The 23,035-nt window shown below is 45.3% G+C and overlaps 1 protein-coding gene across 2 annotated transcripts in view; it reads right to left on the minus strand.

Annotated features, from left to right (window-relative positions):
* Positions 1-504: 504 nt before the first annotated feature.
* LOC126284466 (uncharacterized) overlaps positions 505-23,035 on the minus strand; it is a 373,454-nt gene continuing 350,923 nt past the window's right edge. For both annotated transcript variants that reach the window (XM_049983403.1, XM_049983402.1), the window contains exons 4-7: positions 18,698-18,877; positions 16,024-16,156; positions 10,920-11,050; positions 505-4,478 (exon numbers count right to left, since the gene is read on the minus strand). In XM_049983403.1, the coding sequence (XP_049839360.1) occupies positions 4,283-4,478; positions 10,920-11,050; positions 16,024-16,156; positions 18,698-18,877 (640 nt within the window). In that variant the 3' untranslated portion in view covers positions 505-4,282. The remainder of the gene's footprint in view (positions 4,479-10,919; positions 11,051-16,023; positions 16,157-18,697; positions 18,878-23,035) is intronic.

A 23,035-nucleotide genomic window follows, 5' to 3' on the forward strand; every position in this document is an offset into this window, starting at 1 on the left:
CTGTTCCCAAACAAGACACGTGACGTATGCGTTTGTATTGTTTGGCTGTTATTTCCAGGGCAGTTCAGATACGAAGACAAATTAGGATAAGAAATCAGACTAAATGTAATTAGTGTTTAACGAACCACTGTAGACCACGAGTTCTCTATACCAAAATACTCGGAAAATGTCCCTGAACATTCTTCAAGATTTTTTCGATGGACTGGAGTTCATGTTTTATTTTAGAATTCAAAGCGGTTTTGTTATAACACAATAAATTAAAAACGTAGCTGTGGTTGACTAATGTTAGACATAGCAAAACAAGTGTCAGTGATGTGTATTGAACTACTAATTACACAACTGTGAAAGTTACTTGTTATAAGGGAACATGCTCAGTTCATGACAGAATTAGCTCAGGAAGATATGTTTCTCCACAGCTGGGTGAACGCGATCCTTGAATCAAGCACCAGCGGCTGTGAATGTACTCTGTCAATTATGTCACTTTTGCTAAGAAAATACAGTAAATTGTAACAAATCTTTTTATTCATATCAAATTTGTACAGGCTCGAGTGTTACAGTTCACAACTGTACTATTTGCACTGCAATATTTAATATAAATTACTTGCTACCATCGTGTAAGATATAAATAAAAAAGTGTCTAATCTACTCTAGCCTAAAATGTTCAACGTGAAACAGTGTGATAAGGAATAAACTACGTCAAAGCAGACAAACATAACAGTTACGTTATGAAAATGGTTAACATTGCGTTGCTGTCCTCATCTTCCAACACGACACATCCAACACCGACGTAATTCGCTAGCAGCCGTTTTGGACGTCGTCTTAAAAGTTATTAGGTGGGAGTATAGCTGCTTGTAGTCACTGCAGTGACATCACTATCCTCGTTAGTGAGAACCATATAGGGAAATAGCATGTAAGAAGGAATTTATGTACAAATATGATAAATATGATCACTTTTGAGAATGGATGAACAGATCCTGGGATGTGGGAAGGTTCAGGTATACTAAGTGGATCGTTTCGTTTTTTTATTCTTTTATGTTCCTTGCACGTAGTTATGTAGTCTTCTGCAGTAATGCAAGTGGAAGGTACTTAAATGTGGAAAATGTCCTTTATAAGACTGGAGGCTGGGTAGAAAAATATGTAACAAAAAACGGCGTGTAAGATTAAAAACTTGTTATTAAATGTAAGGATGTGAAAATGGGAGATGTGAAAATTTTAGAAATTGCTGATAACATATCTCAGTTCCTGATAAGGTAAATTGTACAATACACCGAAGTATAATCAAACAATGACAATGCCAATTTTGTAATTATTAAATAACGAATTGTGCTAGTTATAGAGGAGGACCACATAAAAATGTCATTCCTACTGTTTCAGAAAGAACAGAATATATAAAGACGAGATCCAGTAGGTAAACGGAAGAGTACTTCCCTTACGGTTAATGCTAGCAACTTTACTTTCCGAGACATTGAGACGTCTATGGTTTGAAACAGATTTGTAATTTTTTATGGAATTGGTGAGTCTTTGAAAAGAAGTGAAGAGTCATATGACGCTCGTTAAAGTTAGCGCTATCACATTTCGTTAAGAGGCGTGGAAAGTCTTGTAATTATGGAGACCGAGAGAGCTGCTCCATTACGCAATGTTTATGTGGCACTGGAGATGAATCGGCGTTTTCATATTTAACACATCCCTCGCCTCTGTCTTCGAACAGTTTCACTATATGGAGATTTGACAAGCTAATCATTGCACTGCTCTTTCCAAGAACTGTCGAATATTTCGGAATAGTTCCATTAACAAATATATCGATGAATCATCATCTCCATTCATAAAAATGTTATTAACCACATAGAAAATTCTTTCCCTTTTGCATCTTACCAGTCTGTTAACGTGTTTCGGTACTACCAACCGTTTATAAATTATTACTTGAAAAGATATGTCTGAGTGTATGGGTATGAGTCGATGCTGCCTTAATGATTTAGGGTGTCAGTAAATGCCTTGTAAATACAGAGAAATGTACTCGTTTTTATATTAGAAAGAGTGTCGTATTAATTAGATGGTTTTCCGCGTTAATGGTGGGGGTCTGAAGGTGCCTAAGAACGAAGGGAAGGGACGGCAGCACGTTTACTCGGACAGAGCTTCGACCTCAAGGCGGAAACTCTGGAGTAGACGGGCACCGCCCGGCGACCACTCACGGGCTGTGCGACGGACAACGCGTGGGTGTTGCTCTACTGGTGCGAATCTCGCTCTGTTTGCTACGGGGACGGTGAGATGATTCCGCGGCTGCAGCGCATCCAAAGCTCCAATCCTATTAGTGCCTGGAAATATGGCCCTTCTTCTAGTCGATCAGTATTACTATATCCGCGAGTGAAATAAAAAAAATCGCTGTGGCGCCCGTATATTAAGTGAACAAAGGATTATGACTGCTATAAGAGCTGTCACAGACGGTCCCATTTATTTCTAGAATTTGTAGGACCAATGATCAGAAAACCAGCTTGATAATTTTTGAGCGATGAATTTGCAAGTTGTATTGTCATGATGCACAGATACCAACGGCCTTTTGGCGGAAAGCAGAGAACACTTAGAATTGACAGGCTACGTTGCATATAAATTTGAGTTAATAACAGAGATAGGAGGAAATATATATAAAAAACAATAGGACAGATCATAAGAAGTTCACGCAAGAAGGAACTGAGAGGATTTGGATTGCAGTGGTGCGGAACAATGTTAAAAATCAGATAGGCATATAGACTAAGAAAATAAGAGGTAGAAAAAAGAATAATCTGGGTTAGAAGTCTAGAAGACAGTTACCAAAGTGAAGGACAGCTGGTGCATCCAAGATAGCTAACGTGACGATGGACGAAAATTCTTGAAGAAAATAAAAACCGAAATGCGTAATATTTAATACATATTCTGGTGGATGTAGCTTATAACAAGATTTGAGAGATGCATAGAGCTATCGTGAATATAGTGAATATAGTGAATATGGTAACTACATATTCCGAGAAGATGCAGTAATAGATTAAGCGAGTGAATCATGCTGTCAAGAAAACAAAATTAGAGCTGGTGGTTGAAGCACGTAACGAATCAGAAGTAGATTATGGCTGGAAAACGAAACTGTCTTCAGTCAAAGAGAAAGTATGCCGTGAAATATTGACACAGAATAGACGATCAAGTTTCTGAAACTGTACATGTCTGTCAAGAAACTGAGGGGATTTGGAATGCAGTGGTATGGAACACTGTTAAAACTAAAGTAAGCATATAGATTGAGAAAATAAGAGGTAGAAATAAGAATAATCTACGTTATAAGTCTAGAAGACGGTTACCAAAGTGAAGGACAGCTGGTGCATCCAAGATAGCTAACGTGACGATGGACAGAAATTCTTGAAGAAGATAAAAACCGGAATGCGAAATATTTAATACATATTCCGGTGGATGTAGCTTGTAACAAGATTTTAGAGATGCATAGAGCTATCCAAGATAAAAAGAGCTGGACGACGTTAAACCTTTCGAAACACTGACTTCAAAAAAGGAAAATATTTACATTTATTTCGTTATGTACGAAGAGGGACGCGAAACCGGGAACAGATTCTCTTGTTAGTTTATTTGCACAGCATGATTCTCATATCGGACTTGGGCATCTACAACTGTCGTTATAAGTTTTATTAATGACAGTTCCATTAGCACGAAAAGTGCATAATTATGTTTGGGCCTTAGGTCATTAGTACGTGCTCGGCGACAACAGGAGTTGTGTTGTGACGGAGCTCTTGATAAAGGTCTAGGAACTAAAGCGGTCGTGTGAATATAAAGTGTTTGTAAAGCTATCATTGTCATTTAATAAAACTGATTCTCCTGTGTTATGGTATAACACTGCCAAAAGCTAAATGAATTCTGAGAACGTAGTTTACGTATTCCAAGTTTGCGTTTTCATCAGTACTCCATTATCGTCTTGATTAAAATAATCGAAGATTTGTACTGCATTATATCCGCCTTAGGTGTAAACTCAGAGAAAATTTGAAGGCCACATGAAAATAAATAAATAAATCTGTAGCAGAGCGCAGTGTCAGAGACCGTGGTATCTTCTATCATGAAAGCACCTCAAATATTTGCGAATGAGCAGAAGGAGGGAACGTACAAAAAACGATCTCGGAAACTCTCGAATACTAACGTAACAACTTTGGGCGTTTTGCCTTTGCGAAAGCGGGTATAACAGCAGTAATAAAGAACAAGTGTCCGGCAGACGAGGGCCATATTTCCAGGAAAGCTACTACTGGATCCGGCAACGAGCTCAGAAGCGGGGGTCGTAGGGAGTCGCGTCGAAGCCGACGTATCGGTTGTTCTTGCGGTGGACGAAGCCGGTGTCCGGGGCCGTGTTGTAGTAGATGACGCGCCGGATGCCGAAGGGGTCGATGTAACCGAAGCTGCCCGCGCGGCGGTCCTGCGACAGCGTCTCCTCCTCCTGGTACTGACGGGGCAGGTAGTACCTGGAACACGAACAAAACACACGTAACACGTCTGGAGACACTTGTGTTTCTGCATAGGCTGCTGTGCGACAAACAGTTAGCGACTTTGAGACTGTCTACCTTTTCACTTAGTGTGCCATTCATTCATTCATTCATTCATTTATCTTGTTACGTAGATCCCATCAAAAAGCAGAACTTTCAAGGATGTGAAAAGTGTCAAGATCTAATTTAACATGGGAAAGGACATCACAGAATTTTAATCTTTATCTTGAAAGTCTCTTCGGGTTTGCTGCCGGACCCTACAATCAACTCGATTCGATGAAACTTCCTGGCAGATTAAAACTGTGTGCCCGATCGAGACTCGAACTCGGGACCTTTGCCTTTCGCGGGCAAGGGCTCTACCATCTGAGCTACCGAAGCACGACTCACGCCCGGTCCTCACAGTTTCACGTCTGCCAGTACCTCGTCTCCTACCTTTCAAACTTTACAGAAGCTCTCCTGCGAACCTTGCAGAACTAGCTCTTTTGGAAGAAAGGATATTGCGGCGATATGGCTTAGCCACAGCCTGGGGGTCGTGAGTCGTGCTTGGGTAGCTCAGTTGGCACATGTCCGCGAAAGGCAATGGTTCCGAGTTCGAGTCTCGGTCCGGCACACAGTTTTAATCTGCCAGGAAGTTTCATATCAGCGCTCACTCCGCTGCAGAGTGAAAATTTCATACAGGGAACATCCCTCAGGCTGTGGCTAAGCCATGTCCCTATGGTATACTTTCTTTAAGGAGTGCTAGTTCTACAACGTTCGCAGGAGAGCTTCTGTAAAGTTTGGAAGGTAGGAGACGAGATACTGGCAGAAGTGAAGCTGTGAGGACCGGGCGTGAGTCGTGCTTCGGTAGCTCAGATGGTAGAGCCCTTGCCCGCGAAAGGCAAAGGTCCCTAGTTCGTGTCTCGGTCGGCCACACAGTTTTAATCTGCCAGGAAGTTTCATATCAGCGCACACTCCACTGCACAGTGAAAATCACATTCTGGAAACTCAATTCGATATTTCGGCGATCCAACTGGTCGCCATCTTCAGGAGAAAGCTGCTTCTGCTGATGAGTCCCGCTGAGAACTGACGTTTTTTTCCTTCTTTTTTTCCTTTATTGTAATTTTGATACCTGTACGTACAATGGGTAGGCTGGCAGCAGCAGTCTACGCTACTCTTCAGCCTTAGAGTAATGAGAAAAACTGAAAGAATGCTCATAATTGACATAATGACGGGTAAAAAACAGTAGACATAGAATAGAGAATATGGAGCCATTCACACTCGACGATAATCCACACTACAAACTGTTGACACAATGCACAAACACTGATGATGTCGATGGCACATGTGAACGATGGAGTGTGACGGTGAACACTAAACACAAAACACGACGGCACACACGAGAAACGGATGGCGATGTCCACGTAACTCGTGCGCGTCTGGGGGCCTGACAAGAGGGGAAGAAGGGTGATTGGGAGGGAGAGGGGAGAGCAAAGATGCCGATGTCAGAAGAGATGGGAGTGGAGGGATGGGGGTAGGTTAAGCCCGAGGGAGGAGTGGGGAGAAAGGGAGGAGGGAGTGAAGGGGGAGAGAAGGGAGAGAGGGTGCCCAAAAGAACAAACACAGGAAGAGGGAGGAAGGATCAAAGTTGGTAGGAGGGGTAGATGGAGGGGAGGAGGTCATCATCATGGAGGGGGAGCTGGCGGAACCAACCTTGGGAGAGGGTGTGGAGAGTGGAGAGACGGAGAGCAGGTGGGATGTGGAAGTGCAGGTGCAGCAGCAGACGGGGGCAGAGAGGATGGGAGAGACCAGAGGGTGAGGAGGATCGAGTTTGCGGGAGGTGTAGAGGATCCGTATCTGTTCGAGGAAAAGGAGGAGGTGGGGGAAGTGAATTAGGTCGTACAGGATCCGCGTGGGGGGAGGGGAGACGGGTGCGATAGGCGAGGCGAAGAGCATGGCGTTCTAGGATCTGAAGGGATTTGTAAAAGGTTGGGGGAGCGGAGATTCAGGCAGGGTGGGCGTAGCAAAGGATAGGACAAATGAGGGATTTATAGGTATGGAGGATGGTGGAGGGGTCCAGACCCCAATTTTGGCCGGAAACGAGTTTGAGGAGATAGAGGCGGGAGCATGCCTTGGCTTGGATCGTCCAGAGGTGGGGGGTCCAGGAGAGACGACGGTCGAGGGTGACACCGAGGTACTTGAGGGAGGGGGTGAGGGCGATAGGACGGCCATAGATGGTGAGACGCCAGGCCATCAATCGACGTCCAACATAGGCCGCCGTACCGTACACGGCGCATGCGACGCCCATCACAGTTGCTGCCCTCCATGTCTGGGCATGTGGCGCCGCCCTTAGTAGAACACTGCCGGCAACGATAAATCCCATATTCGAATACTCGGGCTGGCCGCACTGAAGAACGTTCTGTTTTGATGCGGGATGATACAGGATTTAACGTCCTGCTAAGAGGAAACCCATTGTCTCTGTTAATTACATTATCCGCAAATATGATTTCAGTTGCTTCTTTGTAGAAACTGCTCCAAAAATCGGAAGTGTTGGCAACTCTCACAGTTTCGTCAAATTTCATACCGTGTCCCTAATTTCAGCAGTGTTCTGCTACTGGCGATTTTTCCGGCTATTGTAGCCTCGTATGACGACGATGACACATCTGCCATGAACTGTGCGAATCGAACAGCCGATGTAAGCCTTCCCACATTGGCACGTAATTTTGTATATACCGGGTTTCCTAAGCCCCAAATCATCTCTCACAGGGCCGAGTAGTGCCCTAATCTTAGAAGGTGTACGGAACACACTCCTAATGTTAAAATTCCTTAGAATTCTTCCTACCTTAAACGATATGCCCCCACCATAAGGGATAAAGGCCACTGATTTATGTTCCTCTTCATGCACCTCCAGTGATGGTCCAAACTCCATAGCCCGACGAATGTGCTTATCAGAGTAACCATTTTCCTTAAAAACAGGTTTCAAATGTGCAAGTTCTTGGGTTAAGCTGTCCGCGTCGGAAATGGTATAAGCTCTGCATACCAAAGTCCTAAAGACACCACTGCGTTGGTATGATGAATGACAACTCTTAGAATGCAGATACCGATCCGTGTGCGTCGGCTTTCGGTGAACACTATGTCCCAAAGTACGATCTGGGTTTTTATAAGACATAACATCTAAAAATGGAAGCATCCCATCACTTTCAACTTTCATAGTAAATTTTATGCGGGGATGAAGACAGTTGAAGTGGTCCAAAAATCAAATGAGAGCATGACGTCCATGTGGCCAAACGAAAAAGGTATCATTCACATATCTCCAGAAGTACGTTGGGTGTAAAGCCGAAGCCCTCACTTCCATATCCTCGAAGTCCTCCATAAATAAATTGGCGACTACGGGCGATAAAGGACTACCCATAGCCAATCCTTCATTCTGTTAAAAAATGGTGCCATTAAATAAGAAATACGTGGATGTCAGCACATAGCGACAAAGCTTCACCTACTCTTCATCCTGTTTTTCACTAATCAAACTAAGGGAATCTTCCTGAGGAATTCTTGTGGGCAGAGATACAACATTTTTATGTCATGGACGTGATGCTCTCAATATATTTTTGGACCACTTCAATTGTCTTCATCCCCGCATTAAATTTATCATGGAGGTTGAAAGTGATGGGATGCTTCCATTTTTAGACGTTATGGTTTATAAAAAACCAGATGGTACTTTGGGACACAGTGTTCACCGAGAGCCGACACACGCAGATCGTTATCTGCATTCTAAGAGTTGTCGTCCACCACACCAACGCAGTGGCGTCCTTAGGACTTTTGTAGGCAGAGCATATGACATTTCCGATGCGGACAGCTTAGCACAAGGACTTGAATATTTGAAGGCTGTTGTTAAGGAAAATGGTTACACTGAGAAGCAGATTCGTCGGGCTGTGGAGTTTGGACCATCACTGGAGGCGCATGTTGAGAAACATAGATTGGTGGCCTTTATCTCTTGTGCTGGGGGCATATCGTTTAATATAAGAAGAATTTTAAGGAATTTTAACATTAAGAGTGTGTTTCGACCACCTTCTAAGATTAGGGCACTACTCGACTCTGTGAAAGATGATTTGGGGCTTAGGAAACCCGGTGAAATGCCAATGTGGGAAGGCTTACATCGGCCGTTCGATTCGCACAGTTCATGACAGGTGTGTGGAACATCGCCGTCATACAAGGCTACAACAGCCGGAAAAATCGGCAGTAGCAGAACACTGCTTAAATGAGGGACACGAAATGAAATTTGACGAAACTGTGATAGTTGTCAACACTTCCGGTTTTTGGAACAGTGTCTACATAGAAGAATTTGAAATTAGGTTAGCGAATAGTTTAATTGACAAAGACAATGGGTTTTCTCCTATAAGGACGTGGAATCCTGTATTATTCCGCATCAAAACAGAACGTTCTTTGGTGCGGCCAGCCCGAGTTTCGAATATCGTCCCTGACTGTGATTTATCGTTACCGCCAGTGTTTTACTATAGACGGCGTCACCTGCCCAATTTTGGAGGGGAGCAACTGTGATGGGCGGAGCATGCGCAATGTACGGTACGGTGGCCAATATAGGACGTCGATAGGCAGCCTGACGTCAGCGAGACTCATCAGCAGAAGCAGCTTTCTCCTGAAGATAGCGACCAGGTAGATCGCCGAAATATCGAATCTAGTTGATTTTAGGATCCGGGAGCCAACCCGAAGAGACTTTCAAGACTTATTACACCGGGAAAGCCTACGATGTCACATTTATCTTTATCTGTTTACTGGCTATCAATATACTGCTTAAAGCTCATCACGCTTGTGTTATCTAAATTTAATGGACTAATTCGTAACGAAAGTACCACTTTTAAGGAAGTTGCTCTCTCCTCAGTTTTACTACGCTCGTCAGCAAAATATAAGGACGAGATAGATAAAGTAAGCTAACATACACTGAAGTGCCAAAAAAACTGGTATAGGCATGGGTATTCAAATACTGAGATATGTAACAGGCAGAATACGACGCTGCCGACGGTAGCACCTGTATAAGACAACAAGTGTTTGGAGCAGTTGTTAGATCGGTTACTGCTGCCACAAAGTTGGGTTATTAAGATTTATATGAGTATGAAATTGGTGCTAAAATCGGCTCACGAACGATGGAACACAGCATCTCCGAGGTAGCAATAAAGTGTGGATTTTCACGTACGACCATTTCATGAGTGTACCGTGAATAGCAGGAATCCGGTAAAACATCTAATCTCCGACATCGCTACGGCCGGAAAAGGTACCTTCGGGTTCAACGATGAATGGAGAGAATCATTCAACGTGATACAAGTGCAGCACTTCCGCAAATTGCTGCAGACTTCAATGTTGGACCATCAACAAGTGCCAGCGTTCAAATCATTAAACGAAACATCGTTGATATGAGCTTCCGCAGCCGAGGGCCCACTTGTGTACCCTTGACGATTGCACGACACAAAGTTTCATGCCTCAAGCTTTACTCCTGGCTTGGGCCCGTCAACGCCGACATTGGATGATTTATGACTGGAAACATGTTGCCTGGTCGGACAAATTGTATCGAGTGGATGGACGAGTATGGGTATGGAAACAACCTCGCGAATACATGGACCCTGCATGTCAGTGGGGGACTGTTGAAGTTGGTGGAGACTGTACAATGGTGTGCGGCGTGTGCAGTTGGATTGATATAGGACCTCTGATACGTCTAGATACGACTCTGACAGATGACACGTACGTAAGCATCCAGTGTGATCACTTGCATCCATTCATGTCCATTTTGCATTCCAACGGAGTTGGGGAATTCCAGCAGGACAATGTGACACCACACACATCCAGAATTGCTACAGAGTGGCTCCAGGAGCACTCGTCTGAGTTTAAACACTTCCGCTGGCCTCCAGACTCCCCAGACATGTACATTACTGAGAGCATCTGGGAAGCATTGTAACGTGCTGTTCAGAAGAGGTCTCCACCCCCTCGTACTCTTACGGATTTATGGACAATCCTGCGGTATTTATGGTGTTAATTCTCTCCAGCACTACTTCAGACATTAGTCGAGTCCATGCCACGTCGTGTTGCGGCACTTCTGCGTGCTCGCGGGGGCCCTACGCGATATTAGGCGGGTGCACCAGTTTCTTTGGCTCTTCAACGTAATTATCATAACACTAACGTCCCCTTCTGAAGCCTGATGGTTCTTCTGAGAATACTGCATCGGTGATAATTTGTAATCTTTGATTAAAAATTTATATTCTGCATTTAGTAAACCTATTCCACCACAATTTTCTTTACATACACAGTCTTATAAACAAGAAAAAATATCCTTTGGACAAAAGATCAGAAGTGTTTGTTGTTGTTTGCGAGCATGAGAGAAATGGCGATCAGTGCAGAGTCGGTAAGCAGTGGAGTGCTGAGAGTGGAACTCGCTGTTACCTGAAGCCGTTCTGCGTGGTGGCGATGCCGTCGTAGAGCGGGAACTGCGTGGGCGGCTGCACAGTGTTCTGGTAGTAGCCCGCCGCCGCGTTGTCGTAGCGGTCCGCCGCCGGCGGCGACGCCGTCTGGTACTGCGGGAAAAGCGTGCCTCAGTTCAGTACAGCTTTTAGACACATTCCGTGGCCCACATTCGTGAGAACCCACTGCGATATCTAACGTGTCAGTGATCTTACAAGTACGACACTTTTCTCTGAAAACATGGCTATATGCTGCCCATTAACACAAACTAATTTAAAAAAAAAAAAAAATACACTCCTGGAAATTGAAATAAGAACACCGTGAATTCATTGTCCCAGGAAGTGAAGAAAAAAATGGTTCAAATGGCTCTGAGCACTATGGGACTCAACTGCTGTGGTCATCAGTCCCCTAGAACTTAGAACTACTTAAACCTAACTAACCTAAGGACATCACGCACATCCATGCCCGAAGCAGGATTTGAACCTGCGACCGTAGCAGTCGCACGGTTCCGGACTGCGCGCCTAGAACCGCGAGACCACCGCGGCCGGCGGAAGTGGAGACTTTATTGACACATTCCTGGGGTCAGATACATCACATGATCACACTGACAGAACCACAGGCACATAGACACAGGCAACAGAGCATGCACAATGTCGGCACTAGTACAGTGTATATCCACCTTTCGCAGCAATGCAGGCTGCTATTCTCCCATGGAGACGATCGTAGAGATGCTGGATGTAGTCCTGTGGAACGGCTTGCCATGCCATTTCCACCTGGCGCCTCAGTTGGACGAGCGTTCGTGCTGGACGTGCAGACCGCGTGAGACTACGCTTCATCCAGTCCCAAACATGCTCAATGGAGGACAGATCCGGAGATGTTGCTGGCCAGGGTAGTTGACTTACACCTTCTAGAGCACGTTGGGTGGCACGGGATACATACGGACGTGCATTGTCCTGTTGGAACAGCAAGTTCCCTTGCCGGTCTAGGAATGGTAGAACGATGGGTTCGATGACGGTTTGGATGTACCGTGCACTATTCAGTGTCCCCTCGACGATCACCAGAGGTGTACGGCCAGTGTAGGAGATCGCTCCCCACACCATGATACCAGGTGTTGGCCCTGTGTGCCTCGGTCGTATGCAGTCCTGATTGTGGCGCTCACCTGCACGGCGCCAAACACGCATACGTCCATCATTGGCACCAAGGCAGAAGCGACTCTCATCGCTGAAGACGACACGTCTCCATTCGTCCCTCCATTCACGCCTGTCGCGACACCACTGGAGGCGGGCTGCACAATGTTGGGGCGTGAGCGGAAGACGGCCTAACGGTGCGCGGGACCGTAGCCCAGCTTCATGGAGACGGTTGCGAATGGTCCTCACCGATACCCCAGGAGCAACAGTGTCCCTAATTTGCTGGGAAGTGGCGGTGCGGTCCCCTACGGCACTGCGTAGGATCCTACGGTCTTGGCGTGCATCTGTGCGTCGTTGAGGTCCGGTCCCAGGTCGACGGGCACGTGCATCTTCCGCCGACCACTGGCGACAACATCGATGTACTGTGGAGACCTCACGCCCCACGTGTTGAGCAATTCGGCGGTACGTCCACCCGGCCTCCCGCATGCCCACTATATGCCCTCGCTCAAAGTCCGACAACTGCACATACGGTTCACGTCCACGCTGTCGCGGCATGCTACCAGTGTTTAAAGACTGCGATGGAGCTCCGTATGCCACGGCAAACTGGCTGACACTGACGGCGGCGGTGCACAAATGCTGCGTAGCTAGCGCCGTTCGACGGCCAACACCGCGGTTCCTGGTGTGTCCGCTGTGCCGTGCGTGTGATCATTGCTTGTACAGCCCTCTCGCAGTGTCCGGAGCAAGTATGGTGGGTCTGACACACCGGTGTCAATGTGTTCTTTTTTCCATTTCCAGGAGTGTATAAAGGAGACTGCCATTGTCACGCACGTGTTGTAAATAATTATTAACGCTTATTGCATTAAAGGTAACAGAGGGTCTTTATTGAAAAACAGCGTAATGAATGAGTGCCTATAGGCCTACTAGTAGAGGTTGGAACGCCAGTGGAAATGAAATGGCTGGCGGAACTAAATTCCTGGGTGGAAGGCCCACACAGGTGTGTTGGTCCTGCATAAACACAGGAAATAGCAAGACGGACGTCGTAGCACCTAAGCGCTGGAGCACAATAGAGTCGCGACCGGCCAGTATTATAGCGGAGCCGAAAGGATTATACTTCAGAATTGCTCAAAATCTTGGACGCAGATGAGAGGAACGAAGGAAGGGCACCTCGGAAACCACACAAGCTGGGTTATTTCCAAGGATTTTTACTCAGAAGCGTACCATTGTACGAGTACAGGTTTTTCCTCGCAAAATTTCCGCACTGGACGACAAAAGACTAAAATATGGTTGGTAGGCGTTCGGAAGTGTCGGTAGAGAAGGAAAATATTCCGTGGTTTCGGGAATATGATTCGTTTTCGGAATTACGAGGGTGGGGAGCCAAGCCTTGCTGGGAAGCCAGCGTTGGAGAGACGCAGTCTTCCTTTTAGAGCACCCAGGTGTGACGGCTGCTCAGTATCAGCTTCTTGTTGGTTAGTATGGACTTGCTGTCTTTTATCTTACGACATTTTATAGTTAGAACGCCTACACACTGTACTGTTGTGAACTTATACGATTCTGGACTTCGCCTCCGGGTTGCAAGTCGTCGTTGAGTACGCAGAGTTCAGTGATTGAGAGCACTTCTTCTGCCTATACTTAGGTTGAGACGTTATCTGAACTCTGTCCTTGTGACTGAGAGTTCGCGTTTCTCGTCTGTAGAACACAGAGAGGAGAAGACAGTGTTATAGTAGTCATAGGACCGCCTTCAGCCGTCCTACTCTTTGGAAGAGTTTGTTTTGTGGCTGGAGATCTTCCATCGGCACAGACGTGTACGAGAACCATCACTCCGACTCACCAGACGCAGTACATACGTTGATATTACTAATTGCTTTGGCTTATTAGGAGCTATAAGGCTAAACAGCTGTGATCACGTAGGATTTATTTCCACTGACGTTGCACTCCATTGTAGATCATCTTTTAAAAGTCGTGTCTTGTTGTGTCTGGGAACATACACTTCTGGAAATGGAAAAAAGAACACATTGACACCGGTGTGTCAGACCCACCGTACTTGCTCCGGACACTGCGAGAGGGCTGTACAAGCAATGATCACACGCACGGCACAGCGGACCCACCTGGAACCGCAGTGTTGGCCGTCGAATGGCGCTAGCTGCGCAGCATTTATGCACCGCCGCCGTCAGTGTCAGCCAGTTTGCCGTGGCATACGGAGCTCCATCGCAGTCTTTAACACTGGTAGCATCCCGCGACAGCGTGGACATGTACCGTATGTGCAGTTGACGGACTTTGAGCGAGGGCATATAGTGGGCATGCGGGAGGCCGGGTGGACGTAGCGCCGAATTGCTCAACACGTGGGGCGTGAGGTCTCCACAGTACATCGATGTTGTCGCCAAAGGTCGGCGGAAGGTGAACGTGCCCGTCGACCTGGGACCGGACCGCAGCGACACACGGATGCACGCCAAGACCGTAGGATCCAACGCAGTGCCGTAGGGGACCGCACCGCCACTTCCCAGCAAATTAGGAACACTGTTGCTACTGGGGTATCGGCGAGGACCATTCGCAACCGTCTCCATGAAGCTGGGCTACGGTCCCGCACACCGTTAGGCCGTCTTCTGCTCACGCCCCAACATCTTGCAGCCCGCCTCCAGTGGTGTCGCGACAGGCGTGAATGGAGGGACGAATGGAGACGTGTCGTCTTCAGCGATGAGAGTCGCTTCTGCCTTGGTGCCAATGATGGTCGTATGCGTGTTTTGCGCCGTGCAGGTGGGCGCCACAATCAGGACTGCATACGACTGAGGCACACAGGACCAACACCCGGCATCATGGTGTGGGGAGCGATCTTCTACACTGGCCGTACACCTCTGGTGATCGTCGAGGGGACAATGAATAGTGCACGGTACATCCAAACCGTCATCGAACCCATCGTTCTACCATTCCTAGACCGTCAAGGGAACTTGCTGTTCCAACAGGACAATGCACGTCCGCATGTATCCCGTGCCACCCAACGTGCTCTAGAAGGTGTAAGTCAACTACCCTGGCCAGCAAGATCTCCGGATCTGTCCCCCATTGAGCATGTTTGGGACTGGATGAAGCGTCGTCTCACGCGGTCTGCACGGTGAGCACGAACGCTGGTCCAACTGAGGCGCCAGGTGGAAATGGCATGGCAAGCCGTTCCACAGGACTACATCCAGCATCTCTACGATCGTCTCCATGGGAGAATAGCAGCCTGCATTGCTGCGAAAGGTGGATATACACTGTACTAGTGCCGACATTGTGCATGCTCTGTTGCCTGTGTCTATGTGCCTGTGGTTCTGTCCGTGTGATCATGTGATGTATCTGATCCAAGGAATGTGTCAATAAAGTTTCCCCTTCCTGTGACAACGAATTCACGGTGTTCTTATTTCAATTTCCAGGAGTGTAGATGATGCCAGTCATTTCGCGTTATTTATATTAGACTGCGCAGCCATAATAAAAGGGCAGAGATGTTCAATGGATCAGTAATTTTAGTTAGGAAATATAAACACTTGTAATAAAGATTTTTTAAATATACAATAAATGTGTAAGCAGCAACAACGATTATCATTTAGTATAATTAGTTCCCTTAATCAATCATTTCTGTTTAGGTTGGAACTTATATGTTAAAGAGCATTAAGAGATCCTAAGATCTGCTTCAGGGGGTAGTCAGACAGTGCCAAATCTTTTAGCGTTTATGATTTTCCGTTGCGCACAGTCATTAAACACCCAGCTGCATTAGCATCTTGGACGTGTCGTCGATGTTATCCGTGCGAAAAGTGGACATACCAACTATTAGGTAAGTGGTCATAACGTTCTGGCTGATCAGTGTATTCTATAGTGTACATTACAGAACTACTGCGGATTACAGAGCACAGATGTCACATTGCTGTGATGCGATAATGTAAACTGGTGTAATACAAACAATGGTCTACAGTGGGTTACTTGAGCCCTTTTACCTGGTAGTTGCTCGGCAGACCGGAGTACTGCGGCTGTATGGCGTTGGACGAGATGGGCTGGTAGCCGGGGTAGATGACCGACGCCGGCGGGCTGAAGCTGAAGGCGGGAGCTGAGTAGCCCAGGGCGGGCCGCCTGTAAGAGGTCAGGAGAAAGGACTCAGCACCAGCAGACCGGGCAAGGCCAAATTATGTACGCGACTGGGATTTTACTACATGCTGTCTCCAGCTCTGAACTGACACCCCAGTCAAGCATCGGCTGATGATTCAGAAAGTAACGATGTAGGGTTACAAGCACCAAAGACTTCGTCCTGTTTAAATTAACGAGGAGAATAAAAAAAAATGGAACGTGCTCACAAACATCGAAACAATAATCCAGCTTCTACGCCAAATCACTGATGACAGTCTTCTATGACTGCCTTCTCGTGAGTACACTAGAAGATACTTAAACGCTATGGGAAGCGTCTTTTTCTTTCACAATTTGTACAAAAAGTAATCTTTGTTTTATTGTGACCTCTCATGTTTTTTCGGTGTGATTCATTACTAATGTGCTGCCGGGTATACAGCTGAGTTGCGTTGTTCCCATTTTTGGCACAATATTTGCGAGTCGTGCTGTTATGTGTACATAACTTGCAGTAACTGAAGAAGACGGCTCGATAGGTCGTCGAAATATTGTCTGCAACCACTCGACTGCATATCTGCAAGTACATCATTACGTTTTATTGCTATTTGCACCCATATATTGTGACCACTAGAGTGGAGAACGGCATCCACACCTTCTTTCAGTCGCCCACCTAATGTGAGAATAGTGATGAGTTGCTATAGCATCCACTCATTGCATAACCATACTGCCTCCCATTGACGAGAACGTATTTTTCGTTCCACTGTTTTGATATGTAAATAAATTTGTAGCTACTAGCGTTAAAATATTAGTATGACTTAAAATGGATATTCTATATCAGCTACTATAATTTGCACGTGGGATAGAGTTATACTGTACAGCACAAATGTTAAAATGGACATAGTTAATGTTCGAGAGTGCGAGTAGGGCAGCAATCGCTCGCCCAATAACAGTGGAGTAGTAGATGTCATTTAAGGAAAAAACTGCAGCCAGCCACACTTGTTGATGTATGTTTTATTTCATCACATCCAGTTTCGACCCTGAGCCCTCCATCAGATGACATCGACGATTTATTGTACAAATTTCATATCGTTTTGGTCCTATAATATAACAGGATATTCAGGACTTTTGTTTGCGTTTCCATTTCTTATCTTACCAGTCCACTTAATATTTTGAACCCTTCTGTAATACTACATCTCAAATGCTTTGACTGTCTTCTTTCTGGCAACAGATAGCTAACTTCAGTGTTTCACATGAGCTGCTTCATAGTGTAATATATTACCTAAAATTTATAATTACTTGGGTGCACCTGTGGACTAGTGCTAGTAGCTACTGTGAATACCAGAGCTGGTTTTCCTGTTTCTAGGAACAGGAACTATTCTGCAGCCGGAAGATAATGGAATGCTTTTACCTTAATGTGGCTAAGTGCTGGTGGTCTAGCTTGATCCTGGAGTTTTTATGGGCAAGTGGTTTCTGTAGAAAGCCTATTTTTTCTAACACCTTTTAGAAAAGAAACTTCTCATGAGCTTGGCAGGAAGCAGCACATCACAGCAAATACTATGAGCATTAGTAAGAGAGGGCCAACTGAAATGTGTATGTTCTGCTCTAGAGCTAATTGGCCAATATGTCTGCATATTAAGTTTTGATAGCCCACAAAATGAGGAATCTGCTAGCAGCCCACTCATGAGTAGCACTGGAGTCATGATCCACATGTGGTGACCCTGTGATTTAAAAAATGTTACATGTATGAAGGCAGAAGCACATTGATCTTATTTGATCAGTAAAGTTGTTCTTTTGTTACGGAAAGAAAATGATTGACAAATACATTTCCCATTCATGGGTGTCAAGGGCTCAGCCAATTTTCATTTTCTGTGAGAAATAGTGTAGTGAAGAAGCACTTGCTAGGCAGACAGGAGTCTCATATCAGACTATAGAGGCATCCGCTTTCTGGAAGTAGTGTTTGATAATGATGAAACAAGCTTCGTGAGGTATTACAGGAGGCAATAAATTCCACTTGTTATAGTGGAAACTTACAGCATTTGCGTGTGTATCTTTCTCCTTTTTCAACTTTAGACTGTTTTTTCATAGAGGAGATTCTAGAAAACAGCTGATAACCTAAGCTACTATTTGCTGTGCTTATTTACCAATTCAGTGATTATGTCTTAGAGCTTTTTTTTTTTAAAAAAAAGAGCGTAGCCTGCTATAGAGCTTAGTTATATTGAAGAAGCGGTTGTTTCAACTCTGACTTGTGACTCAAAGTCTGGCTAGCAGCAGTTATTTAGGTTGTGTATTTGTAAAAGCGCAGACGATTAATCAGGGTCTATCACCAAACATTTTAGAGGTAGTCTATGGAACAATAAGTTGCATAATTTGTCTAGTGCATGACACGGCAGAAAGAGTGGAGTGGTTCTTTGTCCAACACTATGGCGCAGTCGGCAAGGAAGGTTTCATGCCTATTACGTTTGACTTGAAGTGTGACCCTCCGCTGCTGGTTGAGGAACAAGAGCTTTCGTCGTGCTCGGAGTCCTTCATCAGAGCAGCGCTGCGTGCACTCACCTGACTGGCTCCTGCTGCGGCGTGGAGAGGGGCAGAGGCGCCGGGGTGGGGGGCGCGGTGGCGATGGGCGCGTGGTAGCTGGTGCCGCCCTGCGAGGGCGCAGACTTGCTCTTGGCCAGCGCGCTGCCGATCGGCTCATCGCGTCCCACGTACACCGACTTGGTGCGCACCACGCGGTACCTGCGAATGTGGGTTTAAAGTCTGAGAGTGCGTTTGGGACAGTGAGAAAACTACACATTGTTTTGCGCAACAAGAAACTGTACTTCAACTGGTGGAATGTAATGTCATCGTAAAAGGAAACTAATTTGGTTCTCAATGTGATTTGTTAATGCTACATTTCATGTAATTGAAGCTAAATAAGGCTACATTTTCACGTAACTGTACTTGAATATTTCATCTTCCGACTGTGTGTAACACAAGGGAAGTACAGGTACTGATACAATTCTAGCCATGCCATCACAAGCAGCTTTGATAAGAGATTCTCGTTAGTTGTAGTAATACTTAATGACATTTCTGGCAGAGCCAGGGAAAATTTGTTTTGTGTTAGCAGAAGAGCCAACACCGTGTTACGAGTGGAGGCCGAAATGCACGCGTTTCAGCTCAAGCAGGCTAGCGTGAGGAGGGAAGAACTGTACTGACGTGAGGTCTGGAACATGACAACGAATGAGATTTCAGAAAGCGGACATAATTAGTTTGATACTTAACTTTAATCCATTAATGATGAATGTCGCTCTTGACGGTATATGAGTCACAATATTATCTGTTCAGAATAAATTCTTGAAATAATTATGGTAACTGAATATGGCGCCTTGCTAGGTCGTAGCAAATGACGTAGCTGAAGGGTATGCTAAACTGTCGTCTCTTGAACCATCGCTAGCAAAGTCGGCTATACAACTGGGGCGAGTGCTAGGGAGTCTCTCTAGGCTGGACCTGCCGTGTGGCGGCGCTCTGTCTGCAATCACTGATAGTGGCGACACGCGGGTCCGACGTATACTAACGGACCGCGACCGATTTAAAGGCTACCACCTAGAAAGTGTGGTGTCTGGCGGTGACACCACAACTTGCTTCTTGAAAACTACGGAACACATAACCATATATTTACGACAAGATCGCAATAAATAGCAATTGACATATACGAACTAAACGGAAAGCTAGGCTTAAAAGTCGAAAAAAAGTTGAATAGTTAACTTTTTGGTTGTTTACAGGTATATGTCTATAGTCATGGTAAACATTTGAATCTCTACACCACCGTAATGTAGCACGTCGGTAGGGGAATCAAATAGTGCAATACGTCTGTACTTTGTCAATGATATGCGCTATTTTGCTTCAGATCCTCTAGTAGTGTGTCATAGTACTTTGCTACAAGTATTTCAGCTTGTAGCAGGACTGTAAACGAACAAAAATTAATTACACAGCATTTTTGATTTGAAATGATAATTAAAACTTAATGGCCACACAACGTAACTGGATGATATTTAAGATATCCTGCATACAGTTCCAAAGCAATGTGACACTTGGTTTGGCTTGCTCCTGTGGACAGGACGTAAAAATCAATGTCAACATGTAGTACGTATTCAAGTAATAACACTAGTTTTTGATCCTAGGTACTAAATATGTTAGAATTTCTATAGGTAAGGAACAGGAGAAAAAGGGATACCAAAGACAAATAATCGGAGAGGATAGAGCACTGACATCGAAGCAACTGTCTTCGAGCTAAGCTTGGTCCCTGAGATGTCTACAATGCGTGGATTTTCGAGACATACAACATTGGACAGGCAGTCCTTCCGTCAGCGCACCACTTGTTAATGGAACAGACTGAAAATTGTACTTCTTTATTCTCTTCGTTTTGTCCATGAGATAATACTCCCTCTAACAGTGACACTGTACTCGTTCTGCTTACCTGTTAACCATGTACCGGTTCTCCAAAATCCAACTGTTTTATACAGGGTGTTACAAAAATGTATGATAAAACTTTCAGAAAGCATCCCTCACACACAAATAAAGAAAAGATGTTATGTGGACATGTGTCCGGAAACGGTCCATGTTAGAGCTCATTTTAGTTTCGTCAGTATATACTGCACTTCCTCGATTCACCGCCAGTTGGCCCAATTGAAGGAAGGTTATGTTGACTCCCGTGCTTGTGTTGACATGTGACTCATTGTTCTACAGTAGAAGCATCAAGCACATCAGTACGTAGCATCAACAGGTTAGTGTTCATCACGAACGTGGTTTTGCAGTCAGTGCAATGTTTACAAATGCGGAGTTGGCAGATGCCCATTTGATGTATGGATTAGCACGGGGCAATAGCCGTGGCGCGGTACGTTTGTATCGAGACAGACTTCCAGAACGATGGTGTCCCGTCAGGAAGTCGTTCGAAGCAATTGTTCGGCGTCTTAGTGAGCACGGAACATTCCAGCCTATGACTCGCGACTGGGGAAGACCTAGAACGATGAGGACACCTGCAATGGACGAGGCAATTCTTCGTGCAGTTGACAATAACCCTAAAGTCAGCGTCAGAGAAGTTGCTGCTGTTCAAGGCAACGTTGACCACGTCAAGTGCTACGGGAGAACCAGTTGTTTCCGTACCATGCCCAGCGTGTGCAGGAACTATCAGCAGCTGATTGGCCTCCACGGGTACACTTCTGCGAATGGTTCATCCAACAATGTGTCAATCCTCATTTCAGTGCAAATGTTCTATTTACGGATGAAGCTTCATTCCAACGTCATCAAATTGTAAATGTGTGGGCTGACGAGAATCCGCACGCAATTGCGCAATCACGTCATCAACACAGATTTTCTGTGAACGTTTGGGCAAGCATTGCTGGTGATGTCTTGATTGGGCCCCATGTTCTTCCACCTACGCTCAGTGGAGCACGTTATCATGATTTCATACGGGATACTCTACCTGTGCTGATAGAACATGTGCCTTTACAAGTACGACACAACATGTGGTCCGTGCACGATGGAGCTCCTGCACATTTCAGTCGAAGTGTTCGTACGCCTCTCAACAACAGATTCGGTGACCGATGGATTGGTAGAGGCGGACCAATTCCATGGCCTCCACGCTCTCTTGACCTCAACCCTCTTGACTTTCATTTATGGGAGCATTTGAAAGCTCTTGTTTACGCAACCCCGGTACCAAATGTAGAGACTCTTCGTGCTCGTATTGTGGACGGCTGTGATACAATACGCCATTCTCCAGGGCTGCATTAGCGCAGGGATTCCATGCGATGGGGGGTGGATGCATGTTTCCTCGCTAACGTAGGACATTTTGAACATTTCCTGTAACAAAGTGTTTGAAGTCACGCTGGAACGTTCTGTTGCTGTGTGTTTCCATTCCATGATTAATGTGATTTGAAGAGAAGTAATAAAATGAGCTCTAACATGGAAAGTAAGCGTTTCCGGACACATGTCCACATAACGTATTTTATTTCTTTGTGTGTGAGGAATGTTCCCTGAAAGTTTGGCCGTACCTTTTTGTAACACCCTGTATGCATTCCTTCACTTACAAGGACACCGTCATGTTAGAGTGACCCTCACACTAGCTTGAACTAAAGCAAAGATGCGTGTGTTATAATAAAATACGTTTAGCGTTTTATTACTTTAGATGCAAAACCTGTGAAATGTACTCATGCTCATGTCAGCTCTGCAACGGCTGCCTCTTCTTGCTATAATATTACCTATTAATTGTATCTCATGTACACAAGCAGGAAAGGTTACACAACACTGCATGTAGGAAAGTAAGAAATATTGCCTACATGATTTAAAAAAGAAAATAGCATTCCCTTTTTCAAAAATATGCCGTGCAACATGGACATGACAGAATTACAAGTGCCTGTGATCGATAACGGTGAAAGGTAGTTAATAAGACACACACGTATTCGTGAGTTGAGCTGTAGGCTTATACAACCAGTCCTTCACTTAGGTAAGCAAATATCAAATATGGTAGAATATCGCCAAACTAATGATCAGATTAGACAAAGCCTTACCGTCGCATGCGCTTGTAGCCGTTTATGGTAACAAATATAGGACATGGAAGAATATAGCCGACCTAGTAGAAAGAAATGTCGTATGGCTAGGGCCTCCCGTCGGATAGACCTATCGCCTGGTGCCAGTCTTTTGAGTTGACGCCACTTCTGCTACCTGCATGTCGAAGCCGAACTAGTGATCAGATTAGACAAAGCTCTTAGTATTGCTTGCGGTTGTAGGCAACGTCGTTACATACGAAACACCGCCACAGCCGGGACATACTTGCGAAGATGTTAACAATTCAAACGGAACAAAGACCATGAATTGGAACAGTCACGAAACTCGTTCTTGATTACAGACGACAAATTT

Source organism: Schistocerca gregaria, chromosome 8 (genome assembly GCF_023897955.1).
Source record: "Schistocerca gregaria isolate iqSchGreg1 chromosome 8, iqSchGreg1.2, whole genome shotgun sequence".
Lineage (NCBI taxonomy): Eukaryota > Metazoa > Arthropoda > Insecta > Orthoptera > Acrididae > Schistocerca > Schistocerca gregaria.